Source organism: Vipera ursinii (assembly GCF_947247035.1).
Source record: "Vipera ursinii genome assembly, chromosome: 3".
In the NCBI taxonomy this organism is placed as follows: Eukaryota; Metazoa; Chordata; class Lepidosauria; order Squamata; family Viperidae; genus Vipera; species Vipera ursinii.
The window spans coordinates 127,096,524-127,116,835 of NC_139516.1; the positions used below are offsets into that span (position 1 = coordinate 127,096,524).

General features: G+C 40.0%; 1 protein-coding gene across 1 annotated transcript in view; it reads right to left on the reverse strand.

The window, feature by feature from the left end:
* Positions 1–20,312, reverse strand: part of GABBR2 (gamma-aminobutyric acid type B receptor subunit 2) — a gene marked incomplete at its 5' end in the record, with an annotated part of 408,227 nt that overhangs the window by 112,128 nt on the left and 275,787 nt on the right. Inside the window, 2 exons of the mRNA XM_083360642.1 lie at positions 3,832–3,954; positions 16,541–16,648. Of these exons, the coding sequence (XP_083216768.1) occupies positions 3,832–3,954; positions 16,541–16,648 (231 nt within the window). The remainder of the gene's footprint in view (positions 1–3,831; positions 3,955–16,540; positions 16,649–20,312) is intronic.

Below are 20,312 nucleotides of genomic sequence, written 5' to 3' on the forward strand. Positions count from 1 at the left end.
GAAAATAATTTTTATATTTTACTGGCTGTGATCAGACCATGTTTGGAATATGTTGCTAAGTTCTGGGCATCATAGTTCAAAAAGGACAGTGGAAATTGGAGCAATTTCAGACAGCTACCAAAATGGTGAAGGTGTGGAAACAAATTGTCCCCATGAAGGACAAGTTAAAGAAGTTGAGTATTGTTTAAGCTACCAAAAAAAAGATTAAATGAAGATATTGTAAATCTTCAAATAGCTAAAGTGTTGTCATTCAAAAGACAAAGCAGATTATTATCTGTTGATCAAGAACGCAGGACCCAAATTCATGAGTTAAAAGAACAAGGAAGGAGGTGCAGGATAGGAATTTCCTGATTGTATGAAACTGCATGAAATAGGTTGCTACATGATGTGTTGAATTCTCTCTCATTAGAAATCTTCAAACAGAGGCTGGACAGTCTCTCAGTCAGGAATGTTCTAGCAAATCCTGAACTGAACAGAGAGCTTGACTAGATGACTTCTAAGGTCTCTTTCAATAATATGAGGAGAGAAGAGAAGAGGAGGTAGGATATTTGTGGAATTAACAGACAGGGGAAAATGTAATATTTATAAAATAAGTTGGATAAATAAAGCATAGAAGTAAAATGAAAAATTACACAACTCAATGTGATGATCAGATGATATACAGGGATGAAAGGATGGGAATGGTGTATGAGATGAGTATAGGTAATCCTCAAGCTATGATCATAACTGAGCCCACAATTACAGTTCTAAGTTGTGACAGTCGTAAAACTGGTTACTACATGACCAGACCCGATTTTATGACCTCGTTTTGCAGCAGTTGTTAAGCGAATGCCACAGACATTAAGTAAACCCATTGCTCTCTGTGGGGAAGTTTTTGCCGGAAATTGAAAATATGAATGGACTTCAAATTATGACTTAAACTACAAAAATATTATTTAGAACTTATTGACTCCATTATGTTGGCATGGAAAAGGACTGTCAAAAACAGCAATTTTTTGGAGATAAGAATAATGCTACTTTAAAATGTGTTTCCATAATGTCCTGAACATATCACGTTTTGGGAGAACGTAATGGCTAAAGAAGCTAAAAAGCTAAAATTCTGATTATAAAGGTGCAAATAGTAGACAATTGTGAAACTTTGGGAAATGCATCAGTCTTTGCTCTTTGGTTAGTTATTGAAAAATGTGTGAATGTCCTTAATCAAAGAACAGAAACTGCTTCTAGAAATTGTGCTTGAGATGGAAAAAAACTGAAACTGACTTTGGGTTTTGCTAATTAGGTAGGCTTGTTGTTATAGAAATGGCTAGCATATAGTAGCACATAAAAGTAAAAAGTTGAGGCTATAATGTTATTATCCTATTCTACTGTGCTACAATGATTTGGAGTCAGTGCTTTTCTTTCTTTTCCCTCTTTACCTACCATACACATTTTTCCCTTCCCTTTTTCTTCCCCCATTTTCCCACTACTTCATTTTGTTTTGTATTTTTATCCTTATAAATATAATAAAATTACGGTACTTAAAAAAGAGAAATACATGAATATGAGAAAGGAAGTTTATTGCATGTTGCTTTGGAGCATGTGAGTAGTCCTAAATTAGAAAACATTTTATGTGGGCATGCTGAAGGTTGGATGCTGATAAAAGTAAGCCATAGATAAAAATAAATGGAATTATTAACAAAATGTTCAACACTGAACACAAGTAAAGTCAATTTTGTTTAGTCATAAATTGTGTCTAATATCTGGGTAGCTCTACTTTCCCAAGATATTGTAACTGCCAGAAGCTCACTATACAATGTTTTACATTTGTAGCATATTACTTTTTGGTTGTGCTATGTTCCTCCCATTTCCCATAGATAAATCACAATGTTTTATTTTGTTTATGTACTAATTTTTAAGAAATTCAAAAATCAGGTGTCAAACATCTAAGGAATTTTTTTGAAGAAACACCAACCAATCCCAACAATGTAATGTTATATAATAATTTATCTATGGAGTCTGGCCTTTGATATACTCTCTCTCTCTCTCTCTCTCTCTCTCTCTCTCTCTCTCTCTCTCTCTCTCTCTCTCTCTCACTGTGTGTGTGTGTGTACATATCTATCTATCTATTTATCTATCTATCTACACAGAGAGAGAGCACAGAGAAACACACACACACACACACACACACACACACAGAGAGAGAGAGAGAGAGATGTGGAGGTCGGTGTGTGTGGGGGGTGTAGTTCCATGAATATATATAGTTTTTAATGTTTGAAGACATGCAATTAGGCCAGAGCTGATAGTCTCTTGGGAATCCAATTTATTTATAAAAGGACCACCTAATCAATACCTGGAGAAGTGTCCCACAAGTACCACAGTGACTTGCCATCTCTGTTTTACAAAATGATCTGTGGTGACCATCAACAGAATATAGCAGAAACAATTTAATTCATAATAAGTATCTAACTTCCTTTTCAAATCTAGAGACATCCTTTTTCATATCTTACAGAGCTTTAAGCCAACAATATGACTTGTCAGAAAATGCAACTGTCTCCTAAAAACATTAAAATAGCCATTTTTACTAACAAAAAATATTTGAAGGTTTCATAATGTATACAGGTTATTCAATTATGTTGGTTCAATGTGTTTTTGCTTATAAATCAAATGTACTATACAGGATTGTGATGGGGGGGTGTTGTTATTTGGCCCATCAAATCGATTTTTGTTCAAAGCTCCCTGGAGTTGAGTAAAGAATAAATTCAAATAAGTAAAATAAATAAAAAATAAAGACTGCATAAATTGTTCACCTTTTATTAAAGTCAGTCCTGACTCTTGGTGACTACATGGGCAAGTCTTTGCAGTTTTCTTGACAACATTTTCAGAAGTGTGTTGGCACTGCCTTCTTTATAGTGCTGAAAGCAGCTGGACCAAAGTCACCAAGTTGGCTTGTGTGCTTATGCAAGTATGAGACACTCAGTTTTCCCTAGCCCAGGGGTAGGCAACCTTGGCTCTTTTATCTCAGGAATTCTGGGAGTTGAAGTCCACGAGTCATAAAAGAGCCAAGGTTGCCTACCCCTGCCCTAGCCTTAATCCAGCACTTTGACCAACTGGTCCTCCAGCAAGTATAGGTAAATGTAATATAAAACAGAAATTACATTTTAAATTATTTTTTCATATATTTATTTCAATGCAAATCCCATTTTGGCAATTCAAAGAAATTTTTCGCTATTAATTTACTGCATTTTAAAGAAATTTTACTTCCTTCCCTTCAAGAAAATGTTACCACACAACTGGCAAATCTGATAATAAACAATATACTACGAGTATCTCATCCTTGACTTATATTTCCTGGGTGACTCTTTTTAAAATGATGCGAAAATTGGACTAGTCGTTCTGCATAAATCAACTAATTTGAGCAAAGTAATAGACAGTAATATTACAGTACCTCAATAGCAAGAATAGAAATGGAAGCTTAGTTTTGATAAAGTGATCTTTGGAACTTCATATTATGCTTTTATTTTATATGTAGCTTGCATTAGTTCCTCATGAATCTGCTAATGGAGTCCAAAAATCTATTATTTATTGCAACACCATCTCTTATAGACTTTTAGCAGACAACTCCCTTGTGTTTACAATATTTCTGCATCTAAAACCTCTTAGCATGGTAGAGATGCTGGATTCCATTTGTGTAATGTGAAATACACACGCACATGCATACATTCTATTTGTGATATATGTATCCACTAAAATATATATACCTATCATTTTGGATATAGTTTTATTTTATTTTGCATTACAATCTTAAACAACTAACTGGAAAACCATTAATATAAAATAGCTGAAATGACAGACCTCCATGTTGTACTTTTCTACTGTTCTCCTCAAGGGATCAACAACTTGCCAACAAATCAAGATGCAAAGATCTATCAGTAGCATTCCTCCAACGATTACCATTAGTTTTTGGTCCTTAATGATCTATGGAAACAAAATAGAGAATATAGGAGGATATTTACATTAGATTCAGAGGTTCCTCTAGAGACTTTGTTAAGAGCCATAAATCAGACTATGCACACTGCTAATGAGGCATTTTAATTATGCATGGATAAGATCCTCAGTTACTTGACCATAGTAAAAGTCATTTCACAAGCTACATTTATTTGATTTTTTTGTTTGCTGGCACAGTCTAAAAAACACAAATATATAAATCAAACAGAATGATGAGAATAAAAACCCTGGAATTTAATACATTCTTCATAAACAGAAAACACCTTAATTTTTTTTCTTGCATAATTCACACTTAAATAATTCAGGGTAAATTACAGTTAAATTTTAAGTCAAGTTGTTTTTGAAATTTTGCCTACCCTTACACATGATAATAATATAAAAACATATTGATAAACTGCATTTAAACAGGATCTCCAATTCTATAAAGCAAAATAAGGAATCACCAGTGCTTTTTTTGTCATAGAATACACTGGCATGGAGTTCCGGCACCTTTTTTCGAAGTTTTAAAAGTAATTTTTGAAAATTTGATGTTTGGTCCACGTGGATTTGAATTGCCCTGTTGAGCATAGCAGGTCAATGGCAAAATCATAAAAACGGTGCAGGTGGGCTGCTTGTGTGTTGAGTCTGATGCATGCATACTTTGTCCGCACTGTTTGTGATGGCGCTGCTCAGCTTGTGATTGGTTGTGTGGCCGCATGCTGAGTGCTTACTACCAGCAGTGACCGTTATGTTTTGTTACACAACTGACATGTGTGGGTGTGTGTACAGTAATTGACTATGTGTGAAAGGTAAATAATTTCTTATTTTAAAAAATCATTGGTGAATTGAAAACCTTTTTTAAATTTTTAGTGTAAAAGTGTGACCCCAAATTTAAAAATGAAAAAAAAAATACTAATTACTTCTCAACCACTGGTCCTGCTAAGAACTGAATATATACTTTTTTTTAAATAAAAGATTAACAAGATGTGAGTTCCGGCACCTTTTTTCGTACAAAAAAAGCACTGGGAATCACTCTCTTGCTATATTTAATTTATGATATATACAGAGTTCAAGAACAGAGCAGAGTGAAGTCTCAGTTGCATCATATGTTTTGTTTAATGTATTATACATCTCAGCCTCTTATATGTACCTTTGTGTGTGCACATGTGTGCCTTTCAGTCAGTGGTAACTCCTGCCCATTGCCCGAACTATTCCCTTAGTTCTATATAGGCAAGATTTCAGAAATGATTTACTACTGCCTTCTTCCCAGGACTGAGCAAAACAACTGGCCCAAAGTACCCCAACTGGTTTTGTCCCATAGTGGGACTAAAACTCAGTTTCCTTATTTCTAGCCTAGAACCTTAATCACTACACTAAATTGGCTCTCCCCAAGTACCTTTAGTGACAATTCAAATTGCTTAAGATTAAAATCTTATCCCTATCCTAATCAAAAAAAAAATCTCTTCAGCATAATTCACTAAAAGTAGGGCTGAAGGCAAGAGAGTGAGTGAGTGGTCAAAAGTGAATGGAGGGATCAACCCTTCTCTCTCTCTCTCTCTCTCTCTCTCTCTCTCTCTCTCTCTCTCTCTCTCTCTCTCTCTCTCTCTCTCTTTCTTTGCTCTTCTATTTCTTTTTTCTGCCATCAGTTCCTCACTCTATTTTTTTTTCTGCCCAGCAGAAAGCTGGAAGTGACAGATCTCTCTTGCTAGAAGGCAACTATTTTTTTTTTTTTTTGCAAAAAGGCTGTCAAAATTCGATTGAGGTTACATGAATAAGCTGAAGTCTGTAAATTGCTCAAACCTGTTTTAAATATTTATTTTATGTAGTTCATGTTCTTACTATACTACATTTAACAGAAACCACTGGAGTTAATTGTGAGTCCACAGTAAATCAGTTGCATTTAGAGACTTGCACTTATTCATGATCTAACTTAATTCTTACTATTTTGAATGGATTTTGAAATGACATTAACTTATTACCATAATTCTATATGTACTTTCAGAAATATGAAACTTTGATTTCAGTAGGTGTTGCCCCCAAGTATACATTTTCATAATCCTGGATCGGATACAACCCCAATACATCTTGTCCTAGTTTGGAGATGGGCAACCTGTGGCTTTCAGCCGAATTTCAAAAGCCCTTCAAGCAAAAGTTTAATTTAATTTGATACATTAAATGTGTATGCTCCCAAATGCATTCAAATCATGGAAGCTTATGAAAATTATGGCCAAAATGTTCACAGTAAAACAGTATAATACCGAAAGAAGGTTCCTGACAAAAATATTGCTACAAATTGCCCAACCAACCACACTTCTAGTGCCATAATTTAATAATACCACCAAAACCAGCAGCAACTGTATAACAATTATTCAATAATATACAATTAACAGTCTAATTTACAATGATGAATTCAATTACGCAAAGCCCACCAGAATAGCTTGGTTTTCATGACTTTCTGGAAGGGCAAAAGTGATTACTCTGACAAAAACCAATCAGTCTTCTGAATTGGAAAGGACAGGGAGAGGGAGAGAAGGGGGAAACAGGAAAAGAAAGAAAAAAAGAGGATGTCAGTAGAAGAAAAAAAGTCATGTCCAAAAGAGAGTTGATGGATGATATTGGCGCTTTGCCTTTGCTTCTTTGATCTCTATCAGTTAGCACATGGTCCCCAGAACAGGGCCTCTAAGAATGCATCTCTTTAAAAAAAAAGGGTGTCTGATCCTCGCTAAAAATATATTGGGATACCTCAAAAAATTCAAATTCCAGAAAAACAAATGTATTCTGTTTGTGTCACTGCTCTAGAAAAAAAAAAGTACTACTGATCACATGAAAGTAGGAGTCATGTTCTAATTCACTTTTGTGAAGTTTTAAGTACCAAGTTTCTATTCTTATTTTGAAATAAGCGACAGTTCTGGGAAACATTAAATATAAGTCACCATTTGGTCGTTCATTCTCAACAGATGGCATTTAAATAGTGCATTTGATCATGCTCAATTTATTTAGGGTGGAGATTTTTACCTCTATCAAATGACACCCCCCCTCCCGATACGTATTTATAAATCAGAAAGAATTAAGAAGAAATCTAACATTAATCTACAGTAAAAGGAGACTAGTTTGCAAACTCCCACTGCCGATGAGATGCAACTTCTCAAAGCCTTGCGAGGCCTCCGTACAACTTCACAAGGATTCGATGAAGCCGTTTGAGGGTCCTGCAAGGGGACAGCAGCTGGAGGGAGTTAGGCGGGTGAAGGCAGTTGAAGCAAAAGGTGAGGATGGGAGGACAGCAGAAGCAAGAAGTCCTGGTCTAACGATTGCAACAGGGACTACCATAACTGTTGTCATTAAGCAGGGTGGTCACATGTTTCACCTAACAACTACTTTGCTTAGCAGTGGAAATTCTGGTCCCCGTTAGAGTTGTTAAAAGAGGACTGACTGTAGCTCTTTAGAGATCCTCATGCCTATCTCCACAGTACATCATTCTCAGCATTGCTTAGAAAGGCTACATGCATAGTGCAAATAGGCTCCAGTAAACTTGAGACCTCTCTATAGACTGCTTGGTGAGATGAGAAGAACAGTCACAAAAGATTGGCTTATTTTTCAGATTTAATTTAATTTAATTTAATATTTGCATTTGTATACCGCCCTTTCCCTGAGGACTCAGGGCGGTTTACAGGGAATTAAAATCGAAACATACAAAAGTTAAAACCAATTAAAAAAGCATTAAATTCACCCTGTAGATTAAAACCCCAGTTAAAATTTTCTCCTCAGCCTGGGCCCGAGAGCTCAAAGAGCCAGGTCTTCAGGCCCCGGCGGAATGATCGGAGGTCGGGAGCAGTCCTCAGCTCTACCGGCAGCTGGTTCCAGAGGGCAGGCGCTCCCACCGAGAAGGCCCTATCCTTGGGTGTCACCCGCCGGCAATCTCTCACCGGCGGAACCCTGAGCAGACCCTCCCTGTGGGAGCGCACTGGGCGAAGGGCGTTTGATGCCGGCAGCAGGTGTTCCCTCAAATAACCCGGACCCAGGCCATGTAGGGCTTTATAGGTGATAACCAGCACCTTGAATTTCACCCGGAGGGCAACCGGAAGCCAATGCAGCTCGCGGAGTAGAGGTGTTACATGGGAGTATCGGGAAACCCCCATTACAACTCGCGCGGCCGCATTCTGCACCAGTTGAAGCCTCCGAGTGGTCTTCAAGGGCAGCCCCATGTAGAGAGCGTTGCAGTAGTCCAAACGGGAGGTCACAAGCGCATGAGTGACTGTGCGTAGGGCGTCTCGGTCCAGATAGGGGCGCAACTGGCGCACCAGGCGAACCTGTGCAAAAGCCCCCCTGGTCACGGCTCCTATGTGATCTTCAAAATTGAGCCGTGAATCCAGGAGGACGCCCAAGTTGCGAGCCCTATCAACGGGGGGTAACACCTCACCCCCCATCGTTAGAGGTGGAATAACTTGGTTAACCCGAGACGCCGATATGCACAGCCACTCAGTCTTGGCGGGATTGAGACGAAGCCTGTTTCTCCCCATCCAGACCTGAACCGCCTCCAGGCACCGGGACATCACGGAGAGGGCATCACTGGGTTGGTTCGGGGTGGAAAGAAAAAGTTGGGTATCATCAGCGTACTGGTGATACCCCACCCCAAAACCACGAATGATCTCGCCCAGCGGCTTCATATAGATGTTGAACAGGAGGGGCGAGAGAACCGACCCCTGAGGGACTCCACAAATGAGAGACCTCGGGGCGGATCTCTGCCCTCCTGTCAACACCGACTGCGAGCGGCCCTGGAGGTAGGAGGAGAACCACCGTAAAACGGTGCCTCCCACTCCCAGCCCCCTGAGACGCCGCAGCAGGATACCATGGTCGATGGTATCGAAAGCCGCTGAGAGATCTAATAGGACCAGGACAGAGGAGCAACCCCTGTCCCTAGCCCTCCAGAGATCATTCACCAGCGCGACCAATGCCGTCTCCGTGCTGTGTCCAGGCCTGAAGCCCGATTGGTACAGGTCCAGATAATCAGTTTCCTCCAGGAACAGAGGGAGCTGATGCGCCACCACACTCTCAACAACCTTCGCCAGGAAGCGAAGGTTGGAGACTGGACGATAGTTGTTTAAAACAGCCGGGTCCAAAGCAGGCTTCTTGAGGAGGGGTCTCACCACCGCCTCCTTCAAGGCGGCAGGGAAGACACCCTCCTTCAAAGAAGCAGTTATTACTGCATGGAACCAGCCTCGTGTTCCCTCCCGAGCCGCATAAGCTAGCCAGGAGGGGCACGGATCCAACAAACAGGTGGTGGAGCTCAGTCTCCCCATGATCCTGTCCACATCATCAAGGGAAACAGGGTCGAACTCAGTCCAGATAACGTGCTCAAGACCGCCTGATTCCTCCACATCAGACTCTGCCCAGTCAGAGTCCAAGCCGGTCCGGATCCGAGCGATTTTGTCCGTCAGATGATGACTAAACTCTTCGGCTCGTCCCTGCAAGGGATCCTCCCTCACCTCCTGGTTAAGGAGGGAGCGAGTCACCCTAAACAGGGCGGCCGGGCGATTATCTGCGGACGCGATAAGGGCGGCAAAGTAGTTAGACTTCGCCGTCCTTATCGCCGCAAGATAAGACCTTATGAAGGTTCTTAACTGCAATCGGTCGGGTTCGGATCGGCTGGATCTCCAACCGCTCTCTAGACCTCGTCTCCGACGCTTCATCTCCCGGAGCTCCACAGAGAACCATGGAGCCCAACGGGATCTGCGCCGAGTCAGAGGTCGCACGGGTACAACACAGTCGAGTGCCCTGGTGGCAGCCGTTTCCCAGGCCTCCACCAGAGCATCGACTGGGCTGTGGGTAAGGGTGATAGGTATCGGCCCAAGCGCCCTCTGGAACCGGTCCGGGTCCATTAGGCGCCTGGGGCGGAACCACCTGGTCGGTTCCGCCGCCCAGCGGCAGGGGATGGCATGACGGAAAACCAGCCTCAGGAGGTAATGATCTGACCATGACAGAGGGGTGATGGACGGAGAACCCCCTCCCAGATCATCCAACCATTGTCCAGACAGGAACACCAGGTCGAGAGTATGATCCCCCTCGTGAGTAGGGCCCTCAATAACCTGGGTCAGGCCCATGGCTGTCATGGAAGCCATGAACTCCCGAGCTAACTCCGACGACCCCCCCAGTGATGGCAGGTTGAAGTCACCCAGGACTATAAGCCTGGGGAACTCCACCGCCAACCCTGAGAGGGTGTCGAGCAGCTCAGGCAGGGCTGTTGCCACACAGCTGGGCGCCAGGTATGTGAGCAACAAGCCCAGCTGAACCCGAGGACCACATCTCAAGAGGAGGGATTCACTCCCGGCCATCTGGACAATGGTGGCCTCCCGAGGACACAAAGTCTCCCGAATAACCACTGCCACCCCACCACCCCTGCCCTGAGCCCGTGGCTGGTGCAGCACCCGGAAACCTGGCGGGCATAACTCGGTGAGAGGCACCCCTCCCTCCGAACCCAACCAAGTTTCCGTGATGCACGCTAGATCCGCACATTCCTCCTCGATCAGGTCACGGATGAGGGGAGCTTTGTTAACTACGGATCTAGCGTTAAAATAGACCAACCTGAGCTCAGGGGCCTGATCACCCTCATCCCCGGGTAGGAGGGTGCTAACCGGAGGGTCGGAGCGCGCCACCGCTCGGAGATAGCGGGGGCGCGATCCCAGATGTTGATATGGCCCTCCACGCAAACACCTGCTGCCATACCCTATCGCCGTGGGGATTCGATACCCCACCCCCACATTCCCAGCGCCAGCAGCCACCTCCCCCGACCCCGTCCCGTCGGGACCTCTAACAGGTCCAGACTGAGTGCCGGTTATGGATTCCTTCCCCACCCTCCCCCTCCCTAACCTCTTAAAATAACCGGCTAAGAATCTTATCAGGGGCCTCTTAGCGCGTCTTAACTCGAGGCCCCTGTCCAAGCCCAACCCAAGATTTATTTCCTACCTTTCAGCAGCTTACTGTTGCCACTCTATAATTTGACAAGAATATAATTAATAGAAAGGTATTTTTTTGGTCTTTACTGTAATTGAACTGCTCTTACCATCTAAGCCAGGGGTGTCAAACTGCCGGCCCGTGGGCCGGACATGTCACGACGAAACTGTACCCACCCCATTGCCAGCAATGGAGAAAAAGCTCCAATACGTCGTGCGACATCACGTGATGTTGCGAGTTTGACATGTCTGGTCTAAGCTATATTCTGAACACTTTATGTTAGGAAACTTTCAGTTTTCAAGTATGGATATACATCTAAATCAATTTCAGTTTCACAGATACCTAATTAAAAATTTATTTGATCAAATTTCAGTGCCATCATCCTATTTTTTTTAAAAAAAATGCAAGGAATTGTACCAAGTTTTTCCTCTATACCCATTTTGTACATGTTTTGCATACATTATTGCAAACAACTTTTGAGCCAAAACACATTACAAAATTTGAAGAAATGAAGAATCCAAAAGATAAATTATATTTGGTCTGATAAAGCTGTTACGCTACATAAAATTTAGGTTAGTTTGTTTAAGTTGTGGATCAAAATATTGTTCACAGCCAGGCTGCTTTATCTAACCTAATGGTGATTCAGCTTTCTATCACATTTCTTAAATCTCAGAACCAAGTATCTTGGAGACAGCAAATACAATATAGACTTGTCCATTGTAACCCTTCCATGGTTTGTGGTAATCGGTTAGATCATCATCATATTTTTAAGTCAAAATGGTGTATGTCTCTCTGTATGTTTTGTTCCATTCAATGTTTGGACAAATCCCTACAGTTTTCTTTGCAAGGTTTTTCAGAAGTAGTTAGCCCTTGCCTCCTTCCTAGGACTGAGAGTATGTGACTAGTTCAAAGTCACTGAGCTGATTTTGTGCTCAAGGCAGGACTAGAATTCACAGTCTCCTGGTTTCTAGCCTTATGCCTTAACTACAACACCAACTGATTCTCACAGTGTGTATTAAGGTAAAGGTAAAGGTTCCCCCGCACATGCGTGCTAGTCGTTTCCAACTCTAGGGGGCGGTGCTCATCTCCGTTTCAAAGCCGAAGAGCCAGCGCTTGTCCGAGGACGTCTCCGTGGTCATGTGGCCGGCATGACTAGACGCCAAAGGCACATGGAACGCTGTTACCTTCCCACCATCGTGGTCCCTATTTTTCTACTTGCATTTTTACGTGCTTTCGAACTGCTAGGTGGGCAGAAGCTGGGACGAGTAACAGGCGCTCACTCTGTTACGCGGCACTCGGGATTCGACCCGCCAAACTGCCGACCTTCTGATCAACAAGCTCAGCGTCCTAACACACTGAGCCACCACGTCCCTCAGTGTATATTAGTAAAGTTCTAATAAATAAATCCATATCTATAAATGTAAAGCCTAAAAATAAAAGAGCTCCGATGTTAAGCAAAGTGGTCTCCAAAAAAAAGGCTTTAGAAACCTGCAACCATCAGATTGGAAGGATATCTAAGCATAAGTGGTAACCAAAGTTTATTTAAAATAGGTCTGGATATTTTTAAAAAAATACTTTTTAAAAAGTACCCTCTGAGAATATTCAGTTGACACAATGACATTGCCAGTGATTTTTTTTGTGGCTTGGAATGAGGTCAACGCTCTTATTTTACATATCTTGCAGGTTTAATGTGCCTGTTTTACATATTCAGCAACATATTCTGGGGCCATTGTCAATTTGGCTTCAGACTGAACATGGTATCAAGCATTAGTTGTACTTGTAATGGCTCTCAATGGGGAGAGTGAATTTATTCTTGTCCCCCTGAGCTCTCAGCAGCCTCCAGTACTATCAATATTAAGGTATCCATCTGAACTAGCTCAGGATGTTGGAAAAGGGAGTGGGAGACATGGTGTTAATGTAGTTCTTCTCTTTCTTTCCTATCAGTTCCAGCTGGTATTGTTCTACCAAAGGTCATCAGTAAGCATGCCCAGTTCTATCTCTACACTGGACTCTGGCCCAAAATCAAAATGAAACTGGCCCAAGTTCAAATAATCAGTTTCTTCCAGGATCTTCTGGAACTGTTGCCAGGTCACCTTCTTAATAATTTCCCCTAGAAAGTTATCCTGAACTCAAAGCTCCTATTTGAGGACTGTGACAGCTATGGCCAGGAAAGTCCTTGTACAACTCCAGCTTTTGTAGCAATTTTACCCATTCCTACCTATCAGAAGGCTCTACATGTAGTACCTCAATATCTACATTGCAATGTCCTCCATATGGGTCAATCGTTGAAAGCTATCTGGGAGCTGCAAATAGTTCAGAATGTAATGGTATATATAGTTACTTACATGTCATACCTTACCAGCTATACTAGCTTCCAATTACTCTTTGGGGGCAATTCAATGTTCTGATTAATATGAACCCCTATATAGATTAGAAGCAGGCTGTTTTCTGATTATTTCCCACATATTTTATCAGGATGAGCATGTATCAGGTCCCTGCGTTGAAGCAATGGAGGCATTATAACTAGGACAGTGATGGCGAACCTTTCAGAGACCGAGTGCCCACACTGCAACCACAAACCCACTTATGTATCATCGGGTGCCTGGTAGGCGTGGCCCATTGAGTGGGTGTGGCCAATTGGGTGAAATTGGCCCATTGGCTGGGCGTGGCTGCGGTAGTAACTAAAAAGTTCAATCAATTCCAACTTTGCGAGATGTTTTTTTCCCCCCGCAAAAAGTTGAAATTGATTGGTTGAACCTTTTTGTTTGCACACGGTGGCAAAGGCCTAAAGCTAAAAGGTTTTATAAAACCCAGCTGAAGGCCTAGGACTGGGGCGACGGCACATATGCCCACCGAGAGGGCTCTGCATGCCACCTGTGGCATGCGTGCCATAGGTTCGCCACCACGGATCTAGGAGGTATGCCATCTCAGTTGCAGCAGATACTGTTAGGTAGATGACTATTGTTCTGTACCAGCCTACTACCGGCCCTGCAGAAAAGGCAGGGACAACCCTGGGACAACAACAAAACGGCAAGAGGCTGGAACTAAGCCTGCCAAATTTATTAACATAAAACAGAGCAAACAGAGCAAACAGAACCATGAAACAGGAGCTATTCAAACGGTTGCCTTCAGCAAACCAGCCCTCCCACACATTCCCCTTTTAAACAATTCAAGGCCTGGCTTCTCTCTGCCTCCTTCCGAGGTGCCCCATTGCCTTCCTCTGTTTACTCCTGATTGACTGCCTCCTGCGTCGGGCGTCCTTGAACAGGGCCAGCTGTGGGTCTTCATCCACGCTGTCAGGCTCACACAGCTGGATCTGCGTCGTAACCAGATGGGAGGGGCCTGGCTGAGGGCTCTGCGGAGCCTCAAGGTTATCCTCAGCAAGCTCTCCAACACCCCCCTCCTCCTCCTCCTCTGAATCGTCTGACCCAAATGCCGAACCCACAGGCTGACCCTGAATCACAACTATGGCCTAACTGGTTGGGTTGGCAATATATATAAACTATGATTGTATTGTTGTAATAGAATCTGTATTGTATCACTTTAAATGTGTGATGATTGGCCAACGCTGTTTTTCCAACGGCCGTAAGAGGGAGCTAGAGACATAGCTTCTTTCTCTCTGTTATTCTCTCTGTTACGTTTGCTTGCTGATTATTGTGGTTTGTGGGTTTGCTACTGTTTGCTAAACTTGAAGAACTGTGTTTTGACTTACGAACTGGTAAGAAGATTCTGTATAGGATAATCCTTGGACTATTGTTATTTGCTATCATCTCTTTTCTCGTGTATGACCTGGACTGGTTTTTTCTTGGACTGTGCTATTGTATTATTCCACAAGTAAAACTTTTTTACATACCTCAGTGTATCTGTGTGGTTGCTGCGTAAACTTGACTACTCTCAGTATCCTCTTTTTCTGTGCAAGCTCTTGTTAGCTCAAGAGGTACTCTGCACATCCTTAACAGATACCCTTTTAAATAATCCCTCCCTCTCGAGATTTCACTGGCCTTGATCCTGTTCACCTTCAGGGAAGCTTTTAGAACTTGAGCCTTTCCCCAGGCATCGGGTCTGATAATAGAAGAGTTCATCTTTGGGAAGTAAAGCTTATGATAACCAACAGTATGCTATTGGCATGTCACTTTTGCTTCGGTTTTCTTGATATCATTGGTTTTACTTGTAATTTGAAATTCCGTTATTTTTACTGATGCTCGATGCCTGAAGTCACAATCAACCATGCAGGTTTTATGGTCATATCTTTCCAGTAAATAAACAGCAATCAACTTCTGTTTTGTTGCACCAGCATTTTTTTAAAAAAATTATTTCTATCTGCAATATAGCAGTAGCACATTGCATTAAGCTACAGTTTGCTTATCAAAGTGGTTGAATTTCTATCATGGCACGTCACAAATCTTGGTATATAAATTACAATATCTGGACACACATATCACATTAACCATATCCACTACCTACATCATGGTCTACTATACTGTTTAATTCAGCATTTCCCTGTGCAGTACTTCCTATATAATTTTTAAAAGGTAGAAGACAAAATCCTGGGAGTTGATGATTTTTAACCTATTTAAAACCAAAAACTTCAAATGTGAAGCACAACAGAGAAAATTGTTAGCCTAAGAAACAGAAGATAGAATGTTCCATGCCACCCACACAGTTTGCACTTAATTCACAAAATATGGAACTATAAATAGTATAGGAAAGCCATGAAATATTCTATTCTCTATTATTTCCAATAGTTCATTGTTTCTTCCATACAGATTACAACATAGAATATGTAATTCCCCAACCTGCATTTGCCAAATCTGTTTTTGACAAAAGGCCAGTGACATACAGATTACAAAGGAAGAGCCAGCCAATGAAATAGAAGACAATGGCCCCTGGCAATCATATATCACGACTTCTATCAGTCTAGATTGACAGCTAGACAAGAAAAAATAAGCACAGTGGCAATATGCCCAGGTCCAAGCTACACAGCTTCAATCATAAATTACACCCATTTTGGCAGAATATGTTATTTAACATCCAAAATTGCACACCATATGCAGCCTCAATGTATCTACCTTACAATATTACTTACAATATTACACAATAGAAGCTGTCCATCCTATACCTAGGGATGTGCGTAGTCTATTGAATTAATGTATCTACTTCATGAAGGATTTTAAAAAATGCAAATGCTAAAACTCAGGAATGTTTGGGAGAGTTTCCTCAGACAACATTTTGTAATAATATCTGTAAGTCAAGTAATTCTTCCTTTTGGGCCATAAGAACAAAATGGTAATATTAACCATGAAAACCAATTTCAATTGCAGAGAATTCTGGCTTAATATTTAAGAACTTTTTCTTCAGTTGAATTGTTTTCACAATTCAAGCCCCTCCATCTCAGGACTTCTAAACCTGATTCAAGTCAAATGTCAATTTATGACATTATAGATGGCTTTGTATGAGTATCCAGTTTAAGATACAAGAGTGTAAGCAGCTATGGAAAATAGGAAACATGTTAAAGCAAGCAAACAATACAGATTTCCAATAATATTTTTTAATTAAGCAGTCAGAGAACAAAAGTAGAAGCAACTCAGACATGAGCTAATAGAACTTTTTTTTTAAAGAAAACCCTCACCTTTTTTTTCATTTTTACATTTTTGAAGATTGCGTGGACTCTCCATGTTTTTGCAAACATTGCCCCAAATGCAGTTGTGTAACCCACTGTAAGAATCCATGTCCGGATCTGAAATAAAGAAAAGACCAGTTTTTCACCCTGTCAAGCATCCCATGACTTGCAAACAATATGTAGATTAAGCAAAGGGAAAAATGTTCAGGCAACAAAACACTCTCAAAATATTAGAATTGCTATATTCTCCTGTTAAATAACATTTATAACTTCCCATAGAAATTATGAATTAGTTATAAATCAGAAAGATAAATAATAACTATAATGTATTTTAGCACAGGAAAGAAAAAAAATTATCATCTAATGATGATTAAGGAATAGCCAAATTAGTCCAAAGGGAACTAAAACATAAATTTCAATTCTACTGATTTCAATTGGATTTGTACAGGTGATAAAATTTGTAAAGATGATAAAATAAAATTTACAGTTAAAAAGAAATTTTAAAAGGAAGCATTATTGCATTGATGACCACAAGCCTATAATCTTTCCAGAACTCCCATAGGTCTTGTTACTAAATTTTGGTGACAAATTATCAAAAAGCAAAAATGCAATTTCCTATCTCATTTCAACAGAAAAAAGTACTCCAATATTGTACAGGCTTTGATTCAGAGTTAACACATGAAAAATATAAAAATAACCCACATGACTATTCCTTGATGGACCCTCAAATTAATCTATATCCATCCATTCTGATGACAGCACAGGTCAGTGACCCACTTATTGCAGCCCTTTGATGGATCTTTAAAAACTGGCTGTCAAAAGGCTGCCTATTGGTACATCAGACAGTGAGAGCAACAAGGAAGAAAAAAAGTGTAAGTATTTGACTGTGGGTCAGACTGCTCAGCTGGCAATGTTGATTATGCAGAAAGCTGCATTGTTAGCATTTTTTTCATCAGTTTTTATGCTCTACTTTTCACTAAACGCTTCATTAAAGGCAAATCTATTGTTCCAAAAGAACACAAGGGGAGAGAGATAAACATTGGGAATCCAACTTAAAACATCATCTTAATCAAGTAAATCGTTAGATGAGGATGGCTTCTCAAAACCAATATAAACATCTAGATGTTTTGTGCCCATGCAAAGTACTGTCTACTTAAGCATTTGCAATCAGCTTGTTTTTATTTCTTTGTACAGGTAGTCCTCGACTTACGACCACAGTAGAGCCCAAAATTTCTGCTAAGTGAGACATTTGTTAAGTGAGTTTTATGACCTTTCTTGCCACAGTTGCTAAGTGAATCACTGCAGTTGATAAGTTAGTAATCAGTTGTTTAATGAGTCCAGCTTCCCCACTGACTTTGCTCGTCAGAAGGTTGCAAAAGGGGATCACATGACTTCGGGATACAGCAACGGTCCTAAAACCGTTGCCAAGCATGTGAAATTTGATCAAGTGATCATGAGGATGCTGGAAAAGTCATGACTATGAAAAACAGTCAAAAGTCATTTTTCAGTGCTGCTGTAACTTGAACAGTCACTAAACAAGCTGTTGTAACTTGAGCACTACCTGTACACTGCTCATCAATATACAGGGTTACAGAATAGAGTTAAAACAGTGTCTGATATGTTGACACTCTCAGAAACAGACCAAATTTTGTCTTGCTTCAAATAATGTAGCTTGACAGGAAATAATATCCAAGCCACAAAATTCTGCTATAGGGAAAAAAGAAAGTGGAAGACGAAGGGGGGCATGTTTAATTTACAAACAAACCATGCATGTTTTTTTAAAAAAAATCCACTGTGTTCAATGGGCCTTTTGTAATGAATGTACATATGATTGCATTAACTGATATTCCTAACACAGCGGAAGTTATTATAACAACAGAATAGAAATAAATTAAACATTTCATCTGCAATTTCTCAGGAAAGATTTCATATTAATCCAGCAAATCATACCCATACATATCTCCTGGATAATTTATGGGGATGCAAATGAATTTCTACAGTTGCATATCATAATGCAGTAATCATTCTTCTGAGGCTGTAATTCAGAATCCAGTTAAAATCTTCCAAGTTCATATTCACATGTGCTTGTTAGGAAATTGGATCTCCTTCAGTCTTGTCCTTCCTTGGCATACTTTTGACACAATAATTGAAAATCTTGGGATTCATCCAAAGACTGTGATATTGCTTTCCTGTTTCTCCTTTGTCTCATTCTTTCTGCAATATAGCTGTCATAATGTAGAATTTGAATTTGTATGGTTGAAAACTTCATTTAACAAGACTGCTAATTCCATGCGTTGTTGAGGTTGGGTACCCAGGATATTGTTGGTATCTCATTTCAGTGGTTAATAGTTTCCCTTCCTGAGCTAGCTAGCCACTACATTTCTATTACTCTACATTTCACATTCTGGAACTGTAATATTCATGCTGAATTTCTTTGCCTTCTTTCCTCTATTTCCTGAGACCAAAATGCTTTCAGTCCATATCTCAGAAGAAGTCAATTCTATATTTTTCCACTGTAAATATAATACTGACAAACCCTGGCTGATCTGTATAATATAGAAATGATGGTGAAAATCCTTAATAAATAGAGAAATTATTCCAATAATAATTCTCTTGCTAATAGAACTTACTTCAGTATCCTCCTGGATTGCTCATCTGAGCACACAGCAGTCCTTCCTGTTTGACCATGTCCAGTTGGTGGTGTAACTCCCTGGATGTTGACCTATGCTGTGTTAGAAACCCAACTTATTTTCTACACTGTTTGCTTTTTAAATTAAACTACTGAAAGAGTCATCTAGGAATCTGGATATGGAAGGAAAAGCGACTTGCATTCTTCTGCTGTTGAATTACCCTCAAGTTCAGTAATAAGATGGGTAATGGTAAACGAACTGAAATTAAAGACAGAGGAGGAACAGGGGGATATTGGTGAGTAGGAAAACAAACTTTGATTTGGGGAATTAATTTATGTTGGATGGGTTAGATTTCTGAAAGAGGAATTAATCAGATTGCAATTGTGTGAATCACTTGCAATTGTTCTTTGAACCATTTGGACAAAGCAAACCATTCAGATTTGTGCCTCAATTGTGTTACAATTAATTGTAATTGACTCCATTCTACTATTTTTTATTTAGAATGATTCTAATTTTATATTCTGCTTAAGCAAAAAGGCAAGATAATAATAAAATCAATCTCTCAATCAACTTTTCTTACTGCAAACATTTTTAGGTAGCATATACAAAACAGGTTTGACCGTAAGAAACATAAGATTCCCATTACCATCTTAACCATAAATAATACTTTTGCTAAAAAGAGTCATTATATGTTTGAATTTCTCAATAAGTATTTACCCAAAGTCAGAAAGTTTTTTTTTACATTTTTTAATTTTTATTTTTAAATGTAAAATTACAAGAACATACACACAAAAAAAAAACTCAGCATAAAACTGTGAATTACAGTTAAGAAGCTTAAAAACCACTGAGAGCGCATAAATATTGCATGGTTAAAATCATCAGTTAGCACTTAACCATGCAGTCTAAGTGGTAAAAGTTCTAATTTTCAGTTTTTTTAAAAAAATATCAATGTAAATATTTGTTTATTTTTAACTTTCTGGCTCCTCCTCCTAACTGTAGGATTTTCTATTTTCCCTATAATTTCTTTTCACACTTTATAATTAAGGCTTCTCAAAGAATTAAATTCTTTGTTTTAACATTTGAATATTTAACTTTTTGCAGTTAATTGCAATTATTAGATTTCTCCCATACTGTTTAAAAGATATCAATGG